This window comes from Callithrix jacchus, chromosome 13 (genome assembly GCF_049354715.1).
Source record: "Callithrix jacchus isolate 240 chromosome 13, calJac240_pri, whole genome shotgun sequence".
NCBI classification, from domain to species: Eukaryota; Metazoa; Chordata; class Mammalia; order Primates; family Cebidae; genus Callithrix; species Callithrix jacchus.
The window spans coordinates 108,755,255-108,781,827 of record NC_133514.1 but is presented as its reverse complement, the minus strand read 5'-3'; the positions used below and the strand labels follow the sequence as shown (position 1 = coordinate 108,781,827).

The following is a 26,573-nucleotide window of genomic DNA, read 5'->3' as shown; positions in this document are numbered from 1 at the left end:
CATTCACACATAAATAGCAATTGGGTATACGTGAGAATTCTAAATTATTATTTAAATACGAACCTTTCTTTTTCCGATCTATCATTGGCAAACATTTAAAAAAATTAGTGAGAAAATACATTATGAAAGGAGAGAAAGCAGGGTGAATGATGTGCGTGTGTTCCTTTTCTAAAACACATCCACACCTCCGTTTACTGATATGTGCAACAACCAGCAGTTTGGAGAACATAATCCAAATTTTAAACTATTTTATCTTCTTGCAGACAACAAGAGGTTATTACAAACGGTTTTCTCAGAACCTTGCTGACTTAACATTTATATAATTTCTGTACCATGCTCTGATTTTATTGAACTGGGTAAGTACACTTTTTTTTTAAATTTGAAAAACCTGCATGTGTAACTAAAAGTTATGAACAGTATCTTTCACTCTGTTATATATAGTTTTAATATATATGCATATTAATACAGCAAGAAGCATATCTATATAGTCATAAAACAATGTCTATAAAACTTTATTCATTAAAGGACTGTTTGCAGATAATCAAATTTATTGAATTATTTATTTTTATGAAGCTGAAGGCCACTTTTACATACTTCATTTCTAAAGTTGGGCTGCAAGTTTACAGAATCCTACATAGTGCTTTGTGTAATCAACATATTAATATTCTAATTCCACTGTCTGCCTTTCAAAAAGCACTTTTTAGAACATGATTCTCTACACAGTGTTGACTATTATTAGGAACCCAACAATGAATTATTTTTAAAAGTAGAAAGAAAGGAAAAAATAAATCCATTCTTACTTGAATATATATGCACATTAGACTAGTATTAATCTAGGAAAAATAATAGGTAGCAATATTATTTTTGTAATGAAAATCATACTCTAAGCAGCTCGTCTTAAATTTAAACACATGATTACTTGGCAATTGCCCTCCTTCCTTTGGCACATCTAAACCACATAGAAATTATACAGTGTTTGGTTAATTCTCGAGTGACATGTTTGCATCAGAATTTAAACACAAGTTTTAATCTTTACAACATTCTACTGTTTAAAATTTAAAAAAAAATCAATATTTTACTCCATATGTTTGCAGCAAGAAAGGCTGGAAAACGGATTCTTGAAAGTCTTTGGAGTACGTGGAACTGATGAACTTGACAAATAATTCTTGCATCAGAGAAAATATCAATTCTTTCTGAAGTCTTTCCAAAATACAAATATTTTATTCCAACGTTTTGACATTCTAACTGCTCAGAAGAACAATTTATATGTCCTTGTAGCTGTGCTCCTCTTCGAGATGTGAACTGCAACAGGGCTCAATTGCTGTACTATGATTTCTCCATTTCCATGCTTCATTTCCTTCATGTAGCTTGGGCTGGAGAAAAATCAGCATGTTCTGATGAGTTTAATACTATGAGGCAGTATGATGGACCTGAATTTAGTGGATTGGAGCTCCAAAATAAATACAACACCATGTGTCAAATGAAAAAGAAAAGATATTCTCCTGTACAAATCAGAAGAGATACTAAAATCAATGAATAGACAGCAACTTTTTTTTTTATCATACCTACACAAGCATCTCAAAACTATCACAAACTTTAAAAATTATTTACCTTTTTTCTCATTTGGAACACTTCATAATTTATTGGATGAACAATGGTTTGTGTTGCCTTAAACCAAATTTTATCAGCTTTTGTGATAGGGTTTTCAGTTAGGAAGGAATTTCTGAGAATTTACATATTGCTAAATAAAATATTTCTGCTAATCAAGAGCAATAGAATTCTGCTGGATTCTGTAATATAGTAAGCTATAAACATCTCTGTAAATTAAATTTGTCCCAAGTTTTGATATGCAAGGAGTTCCAGGGAGTTTCAATCGCTCATCATGTTCTATTCCTCTCAATGACAGTACCATGAAGGTATGTACAGGGCATCTTTGACTCACTGACGACAGAGGGCACTACTTTCTCATAGAGGTTGGGTGCCTTTGCAGGTATATGAGAGTTGCTATCTATTCACAAACCACTGAGCATTTCTTTTTATCAAAAAGCCTTCAAATGCTCAGAGTCTGTGGTCAGTGCAGTCCCTTAGATAAGTCTAATGAAGATATGCCTCACCAAGGCAGAAACCTAAACAATTAAAAATGGAGAAATATTTACAACCATCTTTCTCCAGCAAGTGGAGTCCTTGTTTTCTGTATGTAGTGTTGCTGTTGTTTTCGTTGTTGCTGCATTTTTTTTTCTGCACTTTGTCTCCAGTACATTTCAAATTAAGGTTCCAAGGCTATGAGTACAAACTCTCTTGGCCAGTCCCATACATGTCCGCAAGTCGTTTAAAGCGAGGTCCCCAGTCACTAAGGTAGTCATAGTTCTGATCAGAGTTTGAGCTGATGGAATCTAAAGAGCTGAGTGATTCAGCAACTGAGCCATTTCCTTCAAAGGCATATGTCTGCAGAGAGTCATAAGGAGGGGCACCAGGATCAACATCAGCTTCTTTTAGTCTTTCCCAAATGAATTCCCTAAAGATGACATTATCTGGGATGCTTTTAAAAGCTGGTCGACTCAGGAACTGAATTTCTGGAGTCACATCCCTCCGGGTCTTGGTGTCTCGGATGACGTTGAGGTTTCTCAGTGCAGCCATGTCAAATGCTTCCGTGTCCTCCTCTCCCCCACCCTCATCATCATATCTCACAATATTTTCTCTGATGTCTCTTTCTTCGTCAAAAATAAGGGGCTCTTTTTTCCGTCTTCTCATAGTGACAATTAGGAGGATCAATACTGAAACAACGAGACAGGAAGAGAAAGTTTCAGTAAACTCACCCACTGACCCACGTCATGTTAAAATTAGGCCCAGGATGCTCAGTTTTCTTCCCTTTAAAAAGAAATGAATTGGCCACCTACTTCCATGAGAATTCACAGCAGTAGATGTGCTAAAATTGCTAAAATGGCTTTAAAATAGAACACTTTTATACATCAAGGAACCCTTTTCACACCTGTTCAGAACTGATGTCTCCCTCTTTAACGTAACCTCTAAAGTATTTGATAGAAGGAATTGAAGGGCCAGTTCATAATAAATATAATCATTTCAAAGCCAGAAAACACAAAGGGATTTTTTTTTGAACTCCTTAATTGCTGAAAAGGCAAATTGACATTCATAAATATTTTGTGTCTAATTTAACAACTGCAATTTCAGAAAGAAATGGATTATAGCGTTCGGTCAGGTTCTTTGAAGAAATGCCTACTCCCTCTCGATGAAAGTCACTGTTAAATAAAATCCAGCATGTCAGGCCATTTACAAAGATTAAAAGCTTCTCTATAAGAAATTGAGTCCCACTTTCATGTATAAAATACTGAACTTGGTCTTTATCCCTTATACCTACAGAAAGAATACAAGCTGTGAGATTTTCAGCATCTGTCAAAAACAAATTTAAGAAATGAATCATCCTTTTAATGTTAGGAATTTATCTTCCTGTATCAAAACTAATAATTAAATCTTAAAGCCTGAGGTTGCACTGTAAAGCAAATAAGAACAATTGCCCTGGCTATTTCAGGGACTTAAACCAACAATATATTCTGTGCATTTTTTCACTAGTATACACAAATAAGGAACATGATTTGGCCTCTGAGTGACCACATGCTCCTTGAATTGGGAATACATTTGATTCATGGCCACTTTAATTAAGCTACAATGAAGTAAAAAGGGTATTCTTGAATTTTGGAATTTAAAATTATGTAGAGTAATGAATTATTTTTATTTGTCTACAAATACGTTTTAACAATTTACATTGAATCACTTTAAGATTTTTTTCTGGAAAGCCTGAAGAGCCCAAGATGTACATAGTTTATCATTTAGGGTACATTATTGTCATCATATTTTTAAAAGGGGGTATGAAATATTTTTATTTAAAGTATCTTTTGAACTTTTTACTTTGGCATTAGAAATACTTTTGAAAGTAAAAATATAAAACCAAAAAGACATCAAGGTCCTTAACTGCAGTGACTAGGGGCGAGGCATACTCCATCCTTCACCTCACTCTACTTTCAAGAACTCAAAAGCTAAGCCTTATTTAGTTTTAAATACAATAAATTTATCTTTAATAAAAATACATGCTTTCTTAAATATCCGTCGGCTATCTGCTTTACCAATATCAACAGGGATGCGACCGGTGAAGAAACTGTACTGGTGATCTGCGGAAATGGTTGTGAAACCCATTGCTTTTGCGGCATTTTTCCTCTTCTTTCCCACTGGACCCTACCCTACTGCTCCTCTCATAAGCTTTACACTTTATGGTCAGCCTACGGTTCACAAACTGATACATTTCTGAGCTTTTCTGGCCACCTTCTTATGCTGCATTGGCACAGATATGCCTGCTCTCTTTCTTTCTTCTCCTGTTTACTTCATTTGGATGCTTTCAACCAGCTTCACCAAAAGGGCAGATATGTACTAGGTTGATGCAAAAGTAACTGTGGTTTTTGCAATTAAAGTAATGGCAAAAAACACAATTACTTTTGCACCGACCTAAGTTCAATAGTTATTGCGTGAATATCTATGTTCCCATAAGATCTGGAATTCACCTTCCTTCCCTGTTAAGTGCATTGTCCTTTCTTGTCTACTGAGAATTAACACTTCCACCACTCTAATGCCTTGTATTTCTGCTACAATAGGAGCTGCAGCTTTGGTGTCGGGAAGGCCTTGCCTAACCTTCTTATATATGAGCTGTGTGACTTTGGAACAAGTAACTTTTAAACTAACTGAAATTAGCAATATATAGTAACAATAGTCAATATCAATCTTCACAGTGTGGACTGAAGAGATAAAGAACATTGAAAATAACATAAGTAGAGTTAGCAGAATCCCAGTTACTTATCAATATGCAACAGTGCAGTTTTTTTTTAAATGAAACAAACAAAGTAGAAAGTGTTACATATCTGGCTAGACATATGTACCAAAGATTAAATGGGAAACAGAAAATGTGGTAAGGTGAGAAATGAAGGTCTGCACACAGAATATTTTTTAACATCCACAACAATTCTCTAGGGTAGGTGTTTTCCCATTTGACGGTCATCTTAGACACATAAAATAATCTGTCTAGATGTAATTAAATGCAGTGGTGAGGGGTGAGGCATACTCCACCTCAGTCTGTCTTCAGAGCCCTCATACTGTCTGTAACACTTACGCTTAGTAGTTTCATAGAAGGTAATTAAAAGGCAAAGCCTAATGGTGACAAGTATCAAAGCTCAAAAGACAATTGCTTGCTCAAGGAAAGACAGTTTCTAAAACACGCGGATGAATAAACAACTATTTTAGATTTGTATACAACTTTAGATCCCCAAAATGAAAGTAACTGCAGTAGGAAGAAAGGGGAACCCAACAGGAATTCTTAGTGAGAAATCAAACAAAGTAAAGCAGGGAGTAAAGAGGGTCACTGAGAGGGAACAGTGATGAGATGCACAGGTGGAGGCAGGTAGGAATAAGACATCTGTTACAAATGTTGAACAGAAAAATTAAGGGAGAGGAATGTCCAACTGAGAACAAAAGGGTGTAAGAAATGAAAGAGTATGAGAGTCATTAATAGTATAAAGAAGTTACATAATAATTAGGTGCTCTTTTAATTTAGATCAGTGTCTAAGTAGCCAAAACATTTCAAAATTCATCTTTCACTTAATTATAATAAATTTTGTCATAAATATATACCTATATATAGTATATATCAATTATTTCTTATATTCTGTCGTAAATGTATTTCATGCTACTGAGAAACTTGGCTTTTGATTCTCAAGTCTTCAATCAAAGTAAAACTGTAAAGTAATCATGGGTATATCAGCCCATAAGTACAATACACATCAAGGATATTAATGTCTGACAGAGTTTGCCTTATTTCCAATCTTGTTCAAGGCAAAGAAAAACGTGGTATTTTGAAAGGTTAGATAATTTAACATTTGAATGACCTGATAGAACGTTAATTTCTAACCACATAAGCACATATAAAAAATAGATTTTAATGTTTATTTAGAGCAAGTATTAACCGTTCTTCAGAGACTATGATGTTAATTACTGTATTAAGAATACTCTGCTTGTAGGGACATGGATGAATCTGGAGAACGTCATCCTCAGCAAACTGACACAAGAACAGAAAATGAAACACCGCGTATTCTCACTCATAGGTGGGTGATGAAAAATGAGAACAGATGGACACAGAAAGGGGAGCACTAAACACTGGGGTCTATTGGGGGGAAAAGGGGAGGGCCAGTGGGAGGGGGAGGTGGGGAGGGATAGCCTGGGGAGAAATGCCAAATGTGGGTGAAGGGGAGAAGGAAAGAAAAGCACACTGCCATGTGTGTTCCTACGCAACTGTCTTGCATGCTCTGCTCATGTACCCCAAAACCTAAAATCCAATAAAAAATTAAAAAAAAAAAAGAATACTCTGCTTAAGTAAGCATAAGATCATATATTTTAAGAGGTTTTATCATTTGTCTTTTCTGTCATGTGGCCTCTACTGCTGAGTAGAGACAGAAAAAAAGTTTTAGCTCGAGCTGAAATCTAGCCATGTGTGACACTTACAGTGTTCTGGTTGTTCAGGAGTTTACATGTCTCCTTAACAAATATATGTTAACCGTTCATTATATGCACTAGGTATGGTAGTGTAATGTTGCAAATGGAAGCAGACATAAAACAGTTACTCGCGGACCTTATGATTTAGTGGGACCAATAGATATTGATCAAAACATTAAAATAAATAACTGTAAATGTAGAATTGCAATAATTATTCCAAAACAGGTAAACATGACCTTATAAAGACATATACTAAGGGAAATAGATGCAGATGAGAAAGACTTAACCGAGGATAACTGGAGGCTGAGTGTAGAGATGGGAAGGAGATGTGATATGGAAGAACACGCTTGGTACACTGATGACAGTGAGCAGATCCTTGAGGCCAATGTGGCTAGACGGCAAAGAAAGAGGTGAGGTAAGGTTGGAACTTTCTTCAGTTTAATTTATTGTTTAGTGGCTAATACCACAGGTTTAAGGCCTACATTTCATTGAATTCAGCAATATTTTTTAATGAATACTGATTTGCTAAAACTGTGAGCCACATGAAGGGCACGGACTTTGTTTTCTACAGATTTACCCTAAGCACAAATAATAATACATGATAGTATGTGCTCAGTAAATATTTGTTAAATAAATGAATACATTATAGGCAAGGAAATGTGACTAGAAATAGACAGACTTGTTGGACTTGGCCATCAACAAGTCTGACATTTTGAGTAATTAATACACAGTTAACTATTATAGAATGAATTAAATATACAGCAACGTAAAATATGCTAGGCAGATGTTGGTCTCATAAAATGAGTCAGGGAGGATTCCCTCTTTTTGTAATGTTTGGAATAATTTCAGTAGGAATGGTACCAGCTCCTCTTCGTACATCTGGTAGAATTCGTCTGTAAACCTGTCTGGACCTGGACTTTTTTGGTTGGTAGGCTATTAATTGCTGCCTCAACTTCACACCTTATTATTAGTCTATTCAGGGAACTTCACACCTTGTTATTGGTCTATTCAGGGATTCAGCTTCTTCCTGGTTTAGTCTTGGGAGGGTGTAAGTGTCCAGGAATTTATACATTTCTTCCAGGTTTACTGGTTTATGTGCATAGAGTTGCTTGGAGTAATCTTTGTTGGTAGTTTGTATTTCTGTGGAATCAGAGGTTGTATCTCCTTTTCCATTTTTATCATTTTTTATTGCATCTATTCTAGGCAAAACCATTCAGGACATAGGCATAGGCGAGGACCTCAGGCCTAAAACACAGAAAGCAATGACAACAAAAGCCAAAATAGACAAATGGGATCTAATTAAACTTAAGAGTTTCTGCACAGCAAAAGAAACAATCATCAGAGTGAACAGCCAACCAATGGAATGGGAAAACTTTTTTGCAATCTGCCCATCTGACAAAGAGCTAATATTCAGAATCTACAAAGAACCAAAGCAGATTTACAAGAAAAAAACAAACAAACTCATTCAAAAGTGGGCAAAAGATATAAACAGACACTTTTCAAAAGAAGACATTTATGAAGCTAACAAACATAGGAAAAATGCTCATCATCACTGGACATTAGAGAAATGCAAATCAAAACCACATTGAGATATGATCTCATGCCAGTTAGAATGGCAATCATTAAAAAATCTAGACACAACAGATGCTGGAGAGGATGTGGAGAAATAGGAACACTTTTGCACTGTTGGTAGGAGTGTAAATTAGTTCAACCATTGTGGAAGACAGTGTGGCGATTCCTCAAGGATCTAGAAATAGAAATTCCATTTGACCCAGCAATCCTATTACTGGGTATATACCCAAAGGATTATAAATCTTTCTGTTATAAAGACACATGCACACATATGTTCATTATGGCACTATTTACAATAGTAAAGACCCAGAACCAACCTAAATGCTCATGAGTGATAGACTGGACAAAGAAAATGTGGCACATATACATAATTGAATACTATGCAGCCATAAAAAAGGATCAGTTCATGTCCTTTGTAGGGACATGGATGAATCTGGAAAACCATCATTCTCAGCAAACTGACACAAGAACAGAAGACGAATCACCACATGTTCTCACTCATAGGTGGGTGTTGAACAATGAGAACACATGGACACAGAGAGAAAAATGTCACACGCTGGGGTCTGTTGGGAGACTGGGGACTAGGGAAGGGACAGCAGAGGGATGGGGAGGTTGGGAAGGGATAATATTTGGAGAAATGCCTGATGAAGGTGACAGGGGATGGAGACAACAAACCATCATGGCATGTGTGTACCTAAGCAACAATCCTGCAAGATCTGCACATGAACTGAAAGTACAATTTAAAAAAGAAAAAAAGGAAATGAGGTCATGTTCTTTGCAGGGACATGGATGCAACTGGAGGCCATTATTCTCAGCAAACTTGTGCAGGAACAGAAAATCAAATATTGCAGGTTCTCACTTAAAAGTGAGAGCCGAATGATGAGAACCCTTCACCACATGGGGGCAACAACACACACTGGGGTCTATCAGAGGGTCAGGGGTGGAAGGAGGGAGAGTATCATGAAAAATAGCTAATGAATGCTGAGCTTAACACCTAGGTGATGAGATGATCTATGCAGCTAATCACCATGGCACATGTTTACCTATGTAATAATCCTGTACATTATGCATATGTACCCCTGAACTTGAAATAGAAGTTGTAAATCAACAACAACAATAACAAAAAAAAAATACGCTAGGAAAATATGTATGGGAAAGTGATTATTTCTGCTCAGGAGGCTCAGAGAAAGTCTAATGTAAGAGACGACATTTGAGAGGTGACATGAGGCATGAGTAAACCTTTACCAAAAAACAGCATTATCTATTATGATCTCTTATGCACAATCATAAATTCTATTTAGCTATAAAATGTCGTCTAAATTTTCATTGTCTACCATGGTTGCCACTAGCTACATGTGACTATTGAGCACTTGGAATGTGGCCCTTCACTAAGGTGTGCTCTAAGTGCAAAATAAACGTATGTTGAAGACTTAAGTTTTTTTTTAAGTAAAAATATTATCTCAATCATATTCATGGATTACATATTAAAATGATAATAGCGATAACACTTTGGGTATAATATGTTCAAAATATATTATTAGCATTTATTTCAATAGTTTCTTTTTACTTTTTCTAAAAGAGCTAGGTGAAAATTTGAAATTACATATATGTTTCACACTGATGGGTCACAATAAATTTATTTAGGACAACTGATCTAAACAAAAGACTCAAATACTAGAATAATCCTAATTGCATATGGTCTTGAAGTATTCTCATATTTATGGTCAAATGGCATATTGAACTATAGAACAGCTACAATCACTGTAATTATTAGTGTCCCTATAAGGTATACTTGAAGAAACAATCGAATCAAAATAAAAATCTGCTAGCACAATCAGTATACAATTTCAGTAATTTATTTTAAACAATCATCCACATCGATATGCAAGTAGAACTCAACCTTGCCATTTTTTGATCCTGTCGATTTACACGAAGTTTATTAAAAATCTGTCTTATTTTTTCTACTGGACGCTAATTAAGTTTTAGTATTCTTTTTTCCTTTATGTTTAATTTAGAAAATTGTTTAATTCAGTTTTTTACATTTTTGTTTATTTATTTATTTTAAGATAGAGTCACTCTTGTTGTCCAGGCTGGAGTGCAATGGTGAGACCTTGGCTCACCTCAACTGCTTCCTCCCAGGTTCAAGCAATTCTCCTGCCTCAGCCTCTTGAGTAGCTAGGATTACAGGTATGCACCAACATGCCTGGCTAATCTTTTGTATTTTTAATAGATACAGGGTTTCTCCATGCTGATCAGGGTGGTTAAGAACTCCCAACCTCAGGTGATCTGCCAGCCTCAGCCTCCAAAAGTACTGGGATTGCAGGTGTGAGCCACCGCACCTGGCTACTTTTAATTATTTTAGAGACTGGTTCTTACTCTGTTACCCAGGCTTGAATGGTCATGGCTCATTGCAGCCTCAAATTCCTAGGCTCAAGCCATCCTCCTGCCTCAGCTTCCTGAGCAGCTGGGACTCTGGGTACATACCACCATGCCTAGCTAATTGTTTTATTTTTTGCAGAGAAAGAGGTCTAGCTTGTTGTCCAGGCTGGTCTCAAACTCTGGCTTCAGGTGATCCTCTGGCCTCGTCCTCCCAAAGTGCTGGGATTACAGTCATGAGTCACTGCACCCAGCTTAGTTTTCTTTTAATATTTAACTGAGCTTGAATTGTGTTGGCTTGGGATACGTCAGAAGTAACCACGATGATGAAACATGCTATCCTCACTCTTTTCAGGGTCATCTTGAAACTCCTCCACTGTCTCCAGGCACACTATTCCATCGGAGCTCAAACAGGGAGGACATTATGCGGAAACAGTTTCCTGAAATTTTGCAAACCACAATTTATCTTCATATACCCTCAAAAATATTAACTTGAATTTTATGTAAAAGTGGGCTACTCCACATTTCTACTTTCTTGTATCCTGATTGCTGTCAACCCAGGAGAATTTGAGTTTTCCCCATTCTTTCCAGGGACCAAGGCTACTAATGACTCATATTTTGCTAAATCCAGTGATTTCTTTGTGGCCTTTTTTTTTTTACACAGCAATTCCTGTTCTGCTTCGTGGGTCAGCTATCTTGAACTTACCCAACAGTAAACATCACAGCTGCTTGCAGCCAGTTTAAAAGAAGAAACAAAAACAAAAAACAAGTTTGCTCTCTTCTTTCAAACCATGTTTTTAAATAGCTGCTCTTTTCTAAGAGTACTTAGAGTAAATCTTCCTCAAGTTCTGTACTTGGCTTCTTCGGCTTTTCACCCCACACTCTTCCTAGGCAAGCCCAGTGAAACCTCAGGTTCAGCCGCCTCTTGTGTGGCAAGAGCTGATGTCTCTGTCATCTAAATCTCTCATCTATCTCTCTGGATAACCAAACCCTATTTTAAAATGATTATTTCTATTTTTGATAATAGAAACATGTAAACTTGTCAGAATGTAATAAATATGCAAAATGGTAATTTTCATTGTTCTGGTTTGTTATGACCACCTCCTTTACTGATAACTTTCTGTCCAGTGGCTTTCACTCTTACAACATCCTGAACTTTTAGGTTTAATTTCATTAACATTCCTTTAATTTGTTTCCTATTCTGTGCTCTTTTCTTAAGAGAATTCCCAAACCTGAAACTCCGAGTCACCTTTGACTTTAGCTTCTTCATTTCCTCTCTGCTTCAACTCTCCATCAATGCTCCACTCAGCCAATTCCTCTTACTCTTTGTAACTGAGTTACAATGAGCAAGAATATGGCTCAAGGCCTGTCCCTCAGCCCGTGACTTCTGCCTATTTAAGGACCTCATCTGCTTTGAATCCCTGTTATTCCATTCCCTGGATGTATGAGGTAGGTGAGATCTTTTATTTCTCCTTGCCCCAGTTTGCTGCTCTTCAAAATGAAAATAATAGTCTTTACTTTTAGAAACTATCTCATAGTAACTTTATGAAGATTAAGTGAGTGTCTATTTGTAAAGGGCTTAAGTAGTGCTACCCACAGTTAGGAGATATCTGTGTTTATTCAATAATAAGTCATAACACTGTAGAATTTCTACAATAAATTCATACAATTCAGTTGCAAATTTTTAGTTTCCTGCTAAAATTTGAGTCCTGTACATCATGCACAGATAAAATGTAAACTTTACCATGCTCTCACTTATGATTTTGATGACCTCCTGTTAATTTATCTGATAACTACTCTATTCCATCTAACTGATAGTAGAACCATGAATTATAGAGGATACTGGATCTATTCTTGAGGGGATTAAAATGTGTGAAAAAGGTTGCAATGTTTAAAATAGAGTGTAATAGATAATATGTACAGATTAACAATATTGTGTCTATATGTGTCTATGATAGGCCCCAATAATATACTGGTTAAGAAGACAGACTTAAAGATCACTACCCTCAAAAGCTTTTATATTTGAGCAAAGCAAACAAACATATATAGTTACAAGTTGTGATAAGTACTACAAAGGAAATAAATACTATGATGGAGAATAATGGTGCTTAGGACACTTCTCCTGAGGAAATAATGCTGAAGCTGAGGCATAAGATAACCTAAACTTGACAGGTGAAGGAGTGCAGCAAGAATGTTTCAGGAGGAGGGTAGCATCACTTGAAAATAATGGGAAGAAAGGTACTGTGGGTCTCTCTACAGGGTGAGGGAAGGATCAGACAGCCTGAAACCTGAGAGAGGTAAGCAAGTGGCCAAGCATGCCTTGCTTTGTGGACCATGAGAAACATTTGGCTTTCATGTAAGTGCATCTGATGCTTCTGAAATGTTTCAAGCACAGATGTAAAATAATGTATGTTTTAAAAAGGAAAGTGACAGGAAAAATGCAGGAGTACCAGCACCGTCTGGTTGTGATCAGAAAAGGATGACATCAGAAGTGACATTTAAGCCAAGATCTGAAGGATGAGTGGAAATCAACTTGTCATTTTGTCTGGATTTATGTGCTACGGAATCCGAAGCACATGCAGATGCCCAGTAATGCAAGGCTAAAATTTTAACTTGCACTTAGGGACCTACTCTATTAGTTTTGTTTTTGCAAAGGATAACTAAAGATTCATAATTGGTATGATCCTGGTGAGTAACTGAGATATCAACGGTAACATTTAGCTGAATTTTAAACTGATAGGTAAACTATCTCTGACATCTCTATGCAATATTTTCTCTATCTACCTTAGTCATATATTCTAATTTTTTTCTTAAGCTCTTATATAATTCCATGACTATTAATCTGAAAACATCATTTAAATCCTTTTAATCTGTGTGACACATCCATTTTCCTGAATAGTTAAAGAGATAGACAGAATCTCTTAAAAATGTCCTAAAAATATAGAGTCTTGGGAAATAGAAAAAACAGGGTCTAATGAAGATACTTTTATGGGTAATAAAAAAAAAGTCAAATAAAATATTATTTTGCACAATTGAGCACATTCGTCATTCATGTTTCATTCAGCATGCGTGTGTAGAATGTTCTGTCTGTGTCAGATCAGCATTTGATTAGCTGATACATATAATGATAAAATAATGCTCAGTTCCTGCCTACAAAAGCAGTGTACCAAACGAGATGAACAAGGAGACAAACCAATGAAGCAGACAAGTCAGCCATATCAGAAGCTCGAAGACTGCTAGACACAAGGTGTTATAGGGTCCTTAGGAACATCACCGAAACTGGACTCAGAAGCCAAAGAATTGAGTGTTGAATATGAAAAAAACAAAACAAAACAGTGAGCCACTTTTACATTCAGGGAAGAGGTATTTCAAGCAGAAAGACAAAGCAGAATGAGCCTTAAAAAAAGCAACTGATAAAATTTGGCTAAAGTAAACCAAGTGAGTAGAGAGAAATAAGAAATGAGAGCTGTCTGGTCCTAGAGAGTCTGATTTTAATCTGTAGACCATGGGGTTTCATGGAAACATGATTTTAAACTGAGCTGTATCAAAATCCCATTTGCTTTTTAAAAGCTTACTCTGCAATACTGATGGATTAGTTCTGAGAGAGAATGGCAGAGTTGCCATAATTCAGGAGGAAAAAAAAGGACCCTGGACAAAAATTAGGTGCAACTGTAAGAGACAGAAACAAATTGATCTCAGGCCCAACACAATTAACAGTATGTGTGGACTAATTGCCCATGGAGGATGCCAGTGAGAAGAGGGAAGCCTGACTGACTGCACTCAGGAAAACATATAAGCGGGGGTTAAATCAGGAAAAGAGGCAGGAATGTAGCAACATTGTTCAGGTTTGATGTTTCTATGGAGATTTCTAGTTTCAGCTCTCCAACAGAACAAGAAACATACATCGTTTGACTTGCTGTGATAGATCATATGCTTAAAGGGGATGATTCTTTCCAAGTCTCAAGAAAGGCAAAAGTTTAACTAAAATAAATCTTTTCTTTTCCCAAAACAAGTATCTCAAAATTCATTTCCTTTAAACGTGTGACAGAGAATGATTTCCTTCTAGTTTCAGTTAATAGGAAAAAAAATTCCCTAAGTACAATGAATGGTTTATGCACAAAGACAATTTTTGCATTAGATTTTGGTTGTACTGTAATGTAACCTCAAATTGAACATATACTCTTCTAAATGTATTTTCTAAAAACTGGAAGGAATTTGAAGATACTATAAAACAGATACTCAGGGTTAAGCAAAGAAACAATAAACTTGCTATGTGAAACAAAGCAAAGATACTCATCCACCTAATTTGGCAGTGCTCAGGCTGTGATTCCCACAGACCTAAAGCCATTTCCTAGAAACACAGGGATATTTCACATGGGGAAACACATTTGGAAAAATACCCTATAAAGAACATTTGGGAGTCAGCCTTCCCTATGTTTTGGTCCTCACTCTGACACCCATTCGCCCTATAACTTTTCGTGTATTTCCTCTAAGTTGTAGTTTTCTTATATAAAATGTGGGCATGGTAACACTTGCCTAGGAAATGTGTTATGAGCATTAAATTAGATGATGCTTGTAGAGCACTTAGGCTGATGTCTAGCACATAGTAGAGCTTATGAAACGTAATCCATTTTTCATTATGCTCATGCATGTTTGAAAAAGGAACACATCTGCTACCATAAATTAGCCAACTGTAGTCTGCACATTATTATCTCTAGAGCTGCTACGACAATTATGCTCTATCATTATAGATGATGACGGGATCCATTTTTGTTACATAGTGTTATCACTTTTTTTTCCTCCACATTTTAATGGATATTTTTCTTCAGTAGCATTCACTATCACTTGCAAAAATAAGAAAAAATTTTTCCGTTGGAAAAAAATTCAAGAATAGCCACAGTTACAAGTGGCCAACTGTAGTTTAGTACTTGGGAGATCAGGGAAGAAAAGTGAAAAGATGCATGACAGCTGACTGTCAAGCTGACCGTCATAGACATACTGAAGGAGACTGACTCCCATGCCGTGAACAGCCAGTTTCTACAAACACCTTATTAAACCCGAGTTTATGAAGCTGGGCTTGTCTAACTAATCCCAATTGTGTCAGAAGAGCAAAGAGCTGGAAGGAATGCTACAGGACTTCAATTACTGGGACCTCGAAGTCCAAGTACAAAAACACCCAAAACGTAATAGAGTAAATTCAGTGGCAGCTTTATTGTGCAAGAAACAGGTTTTATTTGTGTGTGTGTGGAGGAACAGAAAGAATTTAACTATAATATTTTCAGAATAAAAGTACAATATTTAATATTGAAACCATATTTTAAAAGAAAACAGCTGAAATTCTTCCTTTTTATTTTTTTAAAAAATCTGCTGAATAAATAATCTAATGTGCCAGTCATTCATCTAATTTTTTCCTTTAAAGTATTTTTAGCCTAGTGGAAGAATAACTATATGTCTGTAAGTATGAATTTAACTGTGATAAAAATGCATAATTAAATTGATGTCAATGTTAGTGATGGGTTGTAATTTCTATTCAAAATTTAGAATACCAGAGTATCTTGCCATATGTTGATGAAATTTTTCTGCATAAAAAATAATTGAGGCACCTAATTGATTATTTTATCAAGAAATGTGAGCTCATTGAAATTATAGCTCATTGAAACTATACTTACTGTAAATAAAGAAGTCCCATGTTCTAACTTTTGGATCTTTTTTTCTTCATTTAGAGAATTCAGGTACAAATAAATTAGAGAGGGAGGCGAGAGCAAGAATGAGAAGTCAGAAAGCAGTTCATCCATAAAGTTAAAAGAATACAGACAGAGGTGAAGACTGACATCCAACTTCAGATAACATAAATTATTTCAGGACTGAATAGGAGTAAACATTTTTTATAATTTCAAGATGTATTTCTCGTGCAGTTTAATAAAATTCAGTGATTGAGAACAAGGAGACCCAGAATCTTATTCCATCATATCCTCTACCTTGTAATATGAACTCGTACAATTCCTCAAACCTACCTATACCTTAAGTTTTCCCTCTGTAAGGTGCAGAGGTTTGGATTAGAATCAATTCCTGGGATGCCTTCTGGCATTACATTTCTGGAACCATCAGTGCATCCCATCTGTCATTTTACAAGTTTGTCACATCACTGAAACACAAATTTAACACATAGTTAAGTACCTTTTTTGTTAAGAGTCTAAAGTCCAGGTGCTTTTATAATTTCATTATTAATTGAACTTGATTTTCAAGTTCTTACTCCCCATCCCCACCTCATCACCTTGCTTTTTCCTAGTAATATTTGTTCAGAAGTCTGAAAAAGTTACAAATCCTGATACCTAATGCCTAGAAATGAGATTCACATGACTTTCTGAGGTGTCATAAAGAATGAATTATTTGTGTACTAGAAATCAAGCTCCATGCCAGGCTGCGTGCCCCACTTGCACTCCCTGTGAATACTTTATCTCATTGGCTTCAGCACTTACTGTGTGAAAAGTTCAGAGTCTATGACAGTGGTGACAAAATCAAACAGTATAAAAATTCCTGATTATCTGATTCTAAAAACTTGGGAAATAAGACACAAAGAGACCATATTTCTGAGCTAAAATGCTAGCACTTGATGATAGTGATTATTGTGGGGTTACTATAGAAATGGAAGCTGCAGGCAGAAGCCCCTTGTTCCAAACTGTATTTCAGTACAATAGACTTTGTTTTATTTACATTTTTGGAGACTTGGAGTAACTCTTAAAAAAATGAATAAGATATAGGGCACAAAACCTTGATCCTTAGAAGTGGAAGAGGCATTTCAGATTTGGTGTCTACTTAAGCAATACGTTCAAATTTAGCAGAAAGAATAGTCATGCTTAAATATTGATCTAAGCTCCCGAATATTTATGCACAGACACCCACACACAAACACACATGGACATACTATATATGTATACTCATAAACAGTATGTATAAGAATAAAATCAAATAAAACTCTATTTCAGTTACTTTCAGTCATAATTAGCTGATAATTCTTAATTAACTAGAATCATCAAGACACTTAAATTGCAAGGAACCCCAAAGTCTAAGGTGAGAGTATTTACTAAAGTGAAGCAAGTTTCTTCAGACAGCCTTAAAATAATAAAAAATCAATTCATTATTGAGGATAATTAAAATTTGGTGCATACAATCTTGTTCCTTTACAGTATAATCTGAGTTATGACAAACTGACCAAACTTAAAGTCTTCCACACACCATCTATTTATCCTCTAATTATTCTTTTTGATTCTGTGCTTTCAAGCTAAAGACATTCTAAACATGAATGGAATTTTAAAATCTTCTAATGTAGGTTATTCTGCTACTATAAAATAAATATGCAATTTACTTTTTTTTTTTTTTTAGACAGTTTTGTTCTTGTTGCCCAGGCTGGATTGCAATGGTGCGATCTTGGCTCACCTCAACCTCTGCCTCCAGGTTCAAGCTATTCTACTACCTCAGCCTCCCGAGTAGCTGGGATTACAGGCATGTGCCACCAGCCCCAGCTGATTTTTTTTTTTTTTTTTGTATTTTTAATAGAGACCGGGTTTCTTCATGTTGGTCAGGCTGGTCTCGAACTCCTGACCTCAGGTGATCCACCTGTCTCAGCCTCCCAAAGTGCTGGGATTACAGCCTTGAGCCACTGCACCTGGCCTGCAACTTACATCTTTTTTATTAATGTTTTAGATACCAAAATCTAAATCTTTTGGCTTCTCTGGGCCACACTGGAAGAAGAATAATTGTCTTGGGCCACACATAAAATACACTAACAATAGCTGATGAGCTAAAAACAAACAAACAAACAAAGTCAAAAAACATTTCATACGGTTTTAAAAATGTTTAATCATTTGTGTTGGGCCGCATTCAAGCCCATCCTGGGCTGCATGCAGCTTGAGAGCCACAGGTTGGACAAACTGGTTTTAGAAGCTTCTAGACCAATAAAAAGTTGTTTGTTTGCAATGGTTTCACCTTTTTTAAACTTTAATCCCTTACATTATAATTATATTTAGCTGGTCATTAACTTTCATTTCCAGTGAAATTCTGAAAGTTTCAAAATCCGCGTAAAGCTCTATGAAAAATATAGTTTTTTTTTAGATTACTTGTTTAGCTTAAGTTACTTAAAATAATAACTTCTATTTTTATGAGAGCATTTACAATATATTGCTAACTAGGTCTTAGCTTAGAATTTTCCATCAGTAACACTTAACATTTATTGAATGTTCACTAAATGATATGGTATATTGAATGTTCACTCTGTTCTTTATATGAGATGTTTCATTTAATTCCCACAACAATCTTATGAATCTAATTTGGTTATTTTTCTCTTTTAGATAAATCAACCAGCTGTTAAAGGATTAACATTAACCTTGGGAAGGAGTACATGTTGGAGGCGGAAATAAAAGCTAGGTTTATCTAAACCCACAAATCTAGATTTTAAACATGATACAATGGTGATTACCATTGTAAAGGCTGTTATTAACAATATCATAAGAGGATTCACCAATTCTATTAAACCTTAAGAAAACAGAGTATTGTTTTAGGTAAAATATTACCTGCTTGTTGTCCTTGATACAGGAAACTACGCTGTAAAGGAATATGTTGTTTTGAAATAAACCCATTACCCAATGTCCACACTGGATATCTCCCAATTTTCGAAAGGATGCTGCAAAATCTCTTATGTAACTGTAAATATGAGTTATAAAAGTTATTTAACTGAGTAATGAAAAGTACAATTAAATATGTTAGATTTAATACTTTAAAATATAACATTTGCATTTCTGAAATTGTAATCATTTCAAATTTGCAAATAATTTAAGAAAGCCATCTTAAATATTTTCTTTAAAAAGTAGAATGCAAAGTCACAATTTCTAAAATAAGTATATCATCAAAGCAATATAGAAAATTTGTCTAGTGTATCTCCAGTCTAGTGTATCTCCTCTGCAGAGTGCTCTAAAGCAAAGAATTGGGATAAAATAGATTATTTTTAATCGCAAAAAAGTAATTTAAAGTATAAGCCATTTATCCTTACTGTTGTTTTGGAAATGAAATTCATGCAACTTTTTTCTGAGTTATACTTTAAATATACCACTGGAAAGCACGGCCAACAATTGTGTTACTTAGTGAGCAAAACACTCCAGGCTGGGAGCGGTGGCTGTCTCTTGTAATCCCAGCACTTTAGGAGACCAAGGCGGGTGTATCACCTGAGGTCAGGAATTCGAGACCAGCCTGCCCGACATGGGGAAACCCCGTCTCTACTAAAAATGCAAAAATTAGCTGGGTGTGGTGGCACACCCTTGTAATCCCAGCTATTCAGAAGGCTCAGGTGGGAGAAGTGCTTGAATCCAGAAGGCAGAGGCTGCAATGAGTAGAGATTGTGCTACTGCACTCCAACCTGGGAAACAGAGTGAGACCCCATCTCAACAACAACATCACCATCCAGTAGCATATGTGCATACGCTCACCAAATGCAGAAGAAAACAGGCAAGTTGTGACACACGGTTATTGTGACAGCTCTTACAGAGCAATTTCTGGAGACAGTACCTACCCAATAATGTCAAGACACAGGCAAGTATTGCTATCAGGGCTCCTGTACTGAGACCAGCAGGTAAGACATAGGCCTCCGCATTGCAGGTCTGGGCTATGCCGTCGGCGTCACAGTCACACACGCGGATGGTGAGGGTGTTGGTGCTGCTAAGTGAAGGAGATCCACTGTCCACAATGAAAATTGGCAGGTAGTAAACCGACTGTTCTTGTCTCCGGAAGCCGTTTCTCCTGGTCAGTATTGAGGCTGTGTTGTCTAGGATAAAGAACGCAAATGTATAACACAAGATTTCTTCTTTTTCTTTTCTTTCTTTCTTTTTTTTTTTTTTTTTTGAGACAGAGTTTCGCTCTTGTTACCCAGGCTGGAGTGCAATGGCGCGATCTCGGCTCACCGCAACCTCCGCCGCCTGGGTTCAGGCAATTCTCCTGCCTCAGCCTCCTGAGTAGCTGGGACTACAGGCACACGCCACTGTGCCCAGCTAATTTTTTGTAGAGACGGGGTTTCACCATGTTGACCAGGATAGTCTCGATCTGTTGACCTCGTGATCCACCCGCCTCGGCCTCCCAAAGTGCTGGGATTACAGGCTTGAGTCACCGCGCCTGGCCATAACACAAGATTTCTGAGGGAACCAGTCTTCCCAAACTTTAAGTCACTCTGTTTACTTTGATGCCTTAGTTAGGGAAATCTCTGGAGTTGCAGATTTATTGCAACAATTCTCTTTGAGTTCTCTTGGACAAAGAGACATTTCCAGTTTAATACATTATAAGACATTTATGTTCTTCTATACAGTATAACAAAGATATAACGTGAAACAAAATATAAAAATGTTTATGCATCACTTATTACAGTAACTGCCACTTTATAAAAACTACACCTTTTTACTTATCTCAAATTTGACATCATAAACTTATAGAAAGACTGGTACGTATTAACAGGCTAAATATTTGCAGCATCATATGGTGCAGATAAAACTTTCAATCCATCCTGTCTTTGACAGGTTTCAAGCCCAAAATTTATATTTGAAATGGTAAAATCAGCTACTTTAGCTTTATTTAAATTGAGTATGCAGAGATATTCAGAATAATTTTATTGTAACATTTTAAAAATAATATATTGATATTTATATTTACTCTATGTGTATAAACATTTTGTCAGTGATAAAACAGGCCATTTATGTTTAACTTCTGTTCAATATTTTACTTTATCTAAGCAATTATGGTCATCATAAACTTTAAAAAAGTGATCAATAACTCTATATGTGTGATTTATATATCAAAAATAGGTTTTGTATCTGTTAGCAGTTTTCCAACTAACTTGTCTTAATTAACTAGAGTATGAGATTTTTAAAATTGATGGCTATTAATAAGAATATAAAGGAAAAGAAGAAAAATCAGGATCAGAGTTTCATGCACTGTGCTTTTACATATTTTTCTCTCTTCTAAACTGGCAAAAAGATTTATTCAATGATAGCATGAAAAAATTAACAGTATGCTTGTGAAAGAGGAAGATGAAATCTCTCTCAAACAGCACAAAACAGCAAGCTCATACTAGACTGCAGAAAATGTATTACATGCAATTATAAAGGAGACAGTAATAAAACAGTTTGATTTTCAGATTCCATCTGGTAGGTTTTTATGTAAACAAATCATTCATACATTTTAAAATGTATGAATTTGAGAAGGTACTCACTAAAAAATTAAGCTGGAGTTGTTAAAGGATACTGTTTTGAGTAAGTTCCTGTACATTTCAAAATAGCGCTCAGGTCTATGTCTTTGCCTCCTACCAACTTAGATGTCAGATGCATTTATTACTGGACACAAAAGTTTTAAAAAGTTGTTGATTTGTAATCAATCTAACACGACTGACATCAAAATGACACGCACACACACATACATACACACAGACACACATACACTTGGTGAATTGAGGAACACAAGCTGAAATGCCCAAAAAGTGAGAATATGACTCTATATTCCGAAAAGTGATCATAAAATTTATAATGTCCTATGTTTGCTCCCTAAGATGGAAGACTTCTTAAGAACTGACTTTCTCTGTATTCATATGATTTCCTTCAAGGTACAGTCAAGGGAGCTCCGGGTATAAGCTAGAGAAGTTTTCAATTGTGTGCAATGTGGATGTCCTATAAATGGAGACATTTTAGCGCACATGTTGTAAATGTCATGGTGGTACTGAATGAGGACACATGGGGGATATATTCACACTATCCTTGTGAAGGACATAAATTCCTTTCTCTGCTTTTGTACCAGATAAATCTAAAGGCTGAGAATTATCCTTCTTAACTATGATTAAGTTAGTGAGTCTATAGTTACCTATGTAGAGAATGCTCTACCTTTCATATTATTGAAGGAACAAGATAGTATTTTCATTGAGTAGAAAATAGGATCAGGAAAAATTATTATTTTCAGATTGAAGTTTTGAGGCCAAGGGCACTAAATAAGGTGATGGCTTCAGGCAAAAGTTCTTATCCACCTTTTGAAAGTAAGTCTTTTTTTTTTTTTGAGACAGAGTTTTGTTCTGTTGCCAGGCTGGAGTGAAGTGGTGAGATCTCGGCTCACTGCAATCTCTGCCTCCTGGGTTCAACTAATTCCCCTGCCTCAGCCTCCCGAGTAGCTGGGACTATAGGCTCGCACCACCACACCCGGCTAATTTTTAGTAGAGATGGGGTTTCACCATGTTGGCCAGGGTGGTCTCGATCTTCTGACCTCGTGATCTACCCGCCTGAAACCAGATTTACATAAACAATATAAAGTTTTTAAAAAAATATTTATTTTCCATTTGTTAGGGGATACTATTCACTCTTTATATCAATTTCAAATGCTCTCCTTCTGCTAAAGTAAATATCTTGAATAAAAACCCATTCAAATATATAATTCAAAATTAGACAATGATAGAAGGTTCTAATGCTTTAGGTTCTTATAATTGTCAATATATATTATTGAGCAAAACTAAAATCTACTTATAGGTATTTGTAAACATGTTACTATAATGACATTTAGGAAAGCGCTAACAGTATTTACCTTTGAAGCAGAGAAATGCAATTTGGTATGGGAGGGAGTTATTCTGTTAGTTTTCATTTTGTATTTCTTAGCATCATAAATATGTCATTATTTTATTATTATTTGCATGAATTACATTTGTGTTTATGTAAAAATAGTAAGAGATGTTATTATTGAAAACATTAAGTCAAAGTTGATTTAGATTAAAATGTGTAATGTCCAGTTCTTTTTCTAACGTCTCAAGTGGTATCTCTGAACATAGTACTTATTAAGGTATTTAGATAAGCATCACCTTAATAGATGATGTGGATAATGAACTTGGTACACAAATAAGAGAATGAGTGTCTATAAGAAAAGGAAAAGAAAAATCTAGCTTTCCCTCTTATTTGGCTTTAGGCCTAAAACGATTTAAATAGCAGCTTCTCCTTCATGACAGTAAATCCATAGATAAAAATTACTTTAGATGCTCATTGCCCTTTAATTAATTAATGTCCTTTCTTTAAAAAAAAAATCCGTAATCAGCAGACCTGAGGGAGAAAAAGTATTTGCTTAGCATATCTATACCTGTTACCTCTATCGGTAACAATAGTAATAGCTTACCTTTGTTATCTTTCAATGAAAAGTTGTGGTTATTTGTTGCATCCGTTGTTAAGCTGAAGTAAAACTGGTGTCCATTGGATGGCTCATCTTTATCAACAGCACTGATTTTCTGGATCACCTGGGAAAGGAGAAAGTAAAACAGGAAAGCACATCGGTGTGCTATATTTAGTTTTCTGAGGCAGGACAGAGTAATTTTACACTTTATAAGAAATATCATCTCCCTGAATGAGCTAGGGAGAAAGGATCAGATGTGCTATTATAAATCCAATCTAGAAACAGGCTCTGAAAAACAAATCATGTCCTTTTCATACTTCATGTTTGAATTCACTTTTGTGAACTTCAGAAATAAGCTGTACCAATTGATTTGAAATCCCGGTAAACATCACAAGACACTGAAAAACAGATGAACAAACCAAACTGAGATTGCACTGCACTTAATTCCTAGAATTTTAAGAAACTTAAACCCTATTGTGTAAGGTGGGAAACAGCCCTATCAGTTTACTATACTATATCTTTCTCCTTAAAGGAGTCTAAGTTCCGAGCCATTTAACAGGGCTTTTACAATGTTTACCTTTTCTTCCTGAGGAATTTTCATCACCCCAATTAAACTGAAATTTGAAGGTTCCTTTAATATTACTTCATGCTACACATCAAAGTGTTAGTTTTGCTGAAACAAGCCGATTATATTTTATCTTAAAGCTGGAAGAAGTTCAAAGGCAACTGCTGCTGAATATTTTTTAAGAAATCACAAATTAAAAGCAAAGCGTTCTGAAGACTCTTACCTGCCCTGGCTGGGCATTTTCACAGACGGTGGTCTCATAGTCCATGGCAAATTCAGGGGCATTATCATTGATGTCAAGTATTGTGATGGCCACATAGCCTCTTCCTACTTGAGATGGATTCTCTAACAAATAAGAGAGTTTCTTATCATTTACTCTTTGCCTCTCTAAAGCAGAATTCTAATAACAATAACTAAGCTGAGAATAAAATCTAGAATCATAATGCTGTATTACTTAAAAGGAGCTATAGAAAGTATGAAAATATGATCCAAACACACACACACATTCCTATGTACATATATATGTACATGTATATATACACACATATATGTACATACATGTGTGTATATGTATACACACAAATATGTGTGTATTTGGATATACATGTATGTATATATATCTTAATGTATACTATAGTCTATATGTGTACTTGTAGTTTTTTAGTCCCTCATGAGAAAATTATTGAAAGAAAAATGAACAGTAAACCACAAATGTCAATATTCTTTGATAATAGAGCTCATATTTGCATGATTATACATTTGTATTATCAACACATGTATTACAAATGCATATACATTTAAATACCCAACATATCATGCTCATATACATATGCAAATATGCATTCCTTTTTCAATAGGTTTCATTATATTTTATTATTTATTATTTTATTTTTTATGAGGGACTAAAATTAGTTCAATATCAGAATATTCAAATCCAGTTGTTTTGGTTACAGATCAATTTACTAATTATTAAAAACGATTTCACTAACTACATACATACCAGCATAAACACAATATGTGAATTGCAATCAGAAAATAAGATGGTACTATAGGCCCATTATTTTTTAGTCTTGGGTTTTCATAAATTTTGTAAATGTTAGCATATAAAGACAGTGAATGTAAGTATATTTCACAGCTTAGAAGTTTGGAATTTTCAAGGTTTTATTCAATTCAAATAAGCAACTACTTTAATTAAGTTGAATTTATAATCTCATGACAATCGATTCTTCACTCACTGTCCTCCATCTTAATTTAGTTTTAAGCCTCACAACTTACGACTCTCCATTGCAAGGACTGTGATATTGTGAACAGCATTTGTCTCTCGATCCAAAGACTTGGCAGTTGTGATCACTCCACTGTTGGCATCAATATTGAAGTATCTCTCCAAGTCTGTGTTTCTATCAATTGAGTACCTAATTGAACATTGAAGAAAGAAAAGTCTTCAACATGTATGCTTGATTATAATTTGCTAAAATGATTTCATTATTGTGTAGCTCATCACTAAATCCCGCTGAGTCCCTGATCTGTCACATTAATCACATAAATGCGTGCCTTATTTAAAACTCTACTTACATACTAGATGGTTTATAACCTGTGTCTCGCTAATATGTTTGCTTTTCTGTCAGACAGTATAAAATGAACAGTAATCTTCACAATGGCTTTGAATATGTCATGAGAATTTCAAATTCATCATTATTACTATTGTCATTTATTTATTTTTGATACAGGGTCTTGCTCTGTCACCCAGGCTGGGGTGGAGCGGGTTACTGTAACCTCGAACTCCTGGGCTTAAGGGGTTCTCACACCTCAGCCTCCTGAGTAGCTGAGACTAGAGGCACGCCTCACCACATTTGGCAATTATTTTTGTTGTTGTTTGTTTGTTTGTTTTTGTTGATGCAGGATCTTGCTGTGTTCCTCAGGCTGGTCTTGAATTCCTGGGCTCAAGCGATCCATCTGTCTCAGACTCCCAGTATGCTAGGATTATAGGTGTGAACCCTACTCATGATTATGGCTAAATTTATTCTTATTTTTATTATTATTATGACTCCTGTAAACCATTTACAATATTTTTGGTAACCCTGGTCATGATTATGAACCCTTCTAAAATGAAAGATGTAAACATCTTGCCCATTTGCATATACTTTTGTTCTGATGGCGCCAACCTGTTATTAACCATCTTTTCTTTTTGTTTATTTTTATATTTATTTTAAATCTTACTCAGTGGTCTCGACCAGGATTCTAAAGACACGTTTCAAAGTGGAATCCCTAAGACTGCATGGCTACTTTTGCATGTACTAGCCTTTTCTCAAAAAAATCTGTAATCCAAATATTTTTCCAGTAG

General features: G+C 35.5%; 1 protein-coding gene across 5 annotated transcripts in view; it reads right to left on the bottom strand.

The window, feature by feature from the left end:
• Positions 1 to 530: 530 nt before the first annotated feature.
• The window catches only part of CDH7 (cadherin 7), a 134,436-nt gene continuing 108,393 nt past the window's right edge, over positions 531 to 26,573 (bottom strand). For 4 of the 5 annotated variants that reach the window (XM_054244290.2, XM_078346974.1, XM_078346975.1 and 1 more), the window contains exons 8-12: positions 25,508 to 25,644; positions 24,456 to 24,577; positions 23,674 to 23,791; positions 20,060 to 20,311; positions 531 to 2,774 (exon numbers count right to left, since the gene is read on the bottom strand). In XM_054244290.2, the coding sequence (XP_054100265.1) occupies positions 2,281 to 2,774; positions 20,060 to 20,311; positions 23,674 to 23,791; positions 24,456 to 24,577; positions 25,508 to 25,644 (1,123 nt within the window). In that variant the 3' untranslated portion in view covers positions 531 to 2,280. Of the gene's footprint in view, positions 2,775 to 16,166; positions 16,211 to 20,059; positions 20,312 to 23,673; positions 23,792 to 24,455; positions 24,578 to 25,507; positions 25,645 to 26,573 lie in introns of all 5 variants that reach the window. The other variant, XM_078346976.1, reaches the window with a different exon arrangement.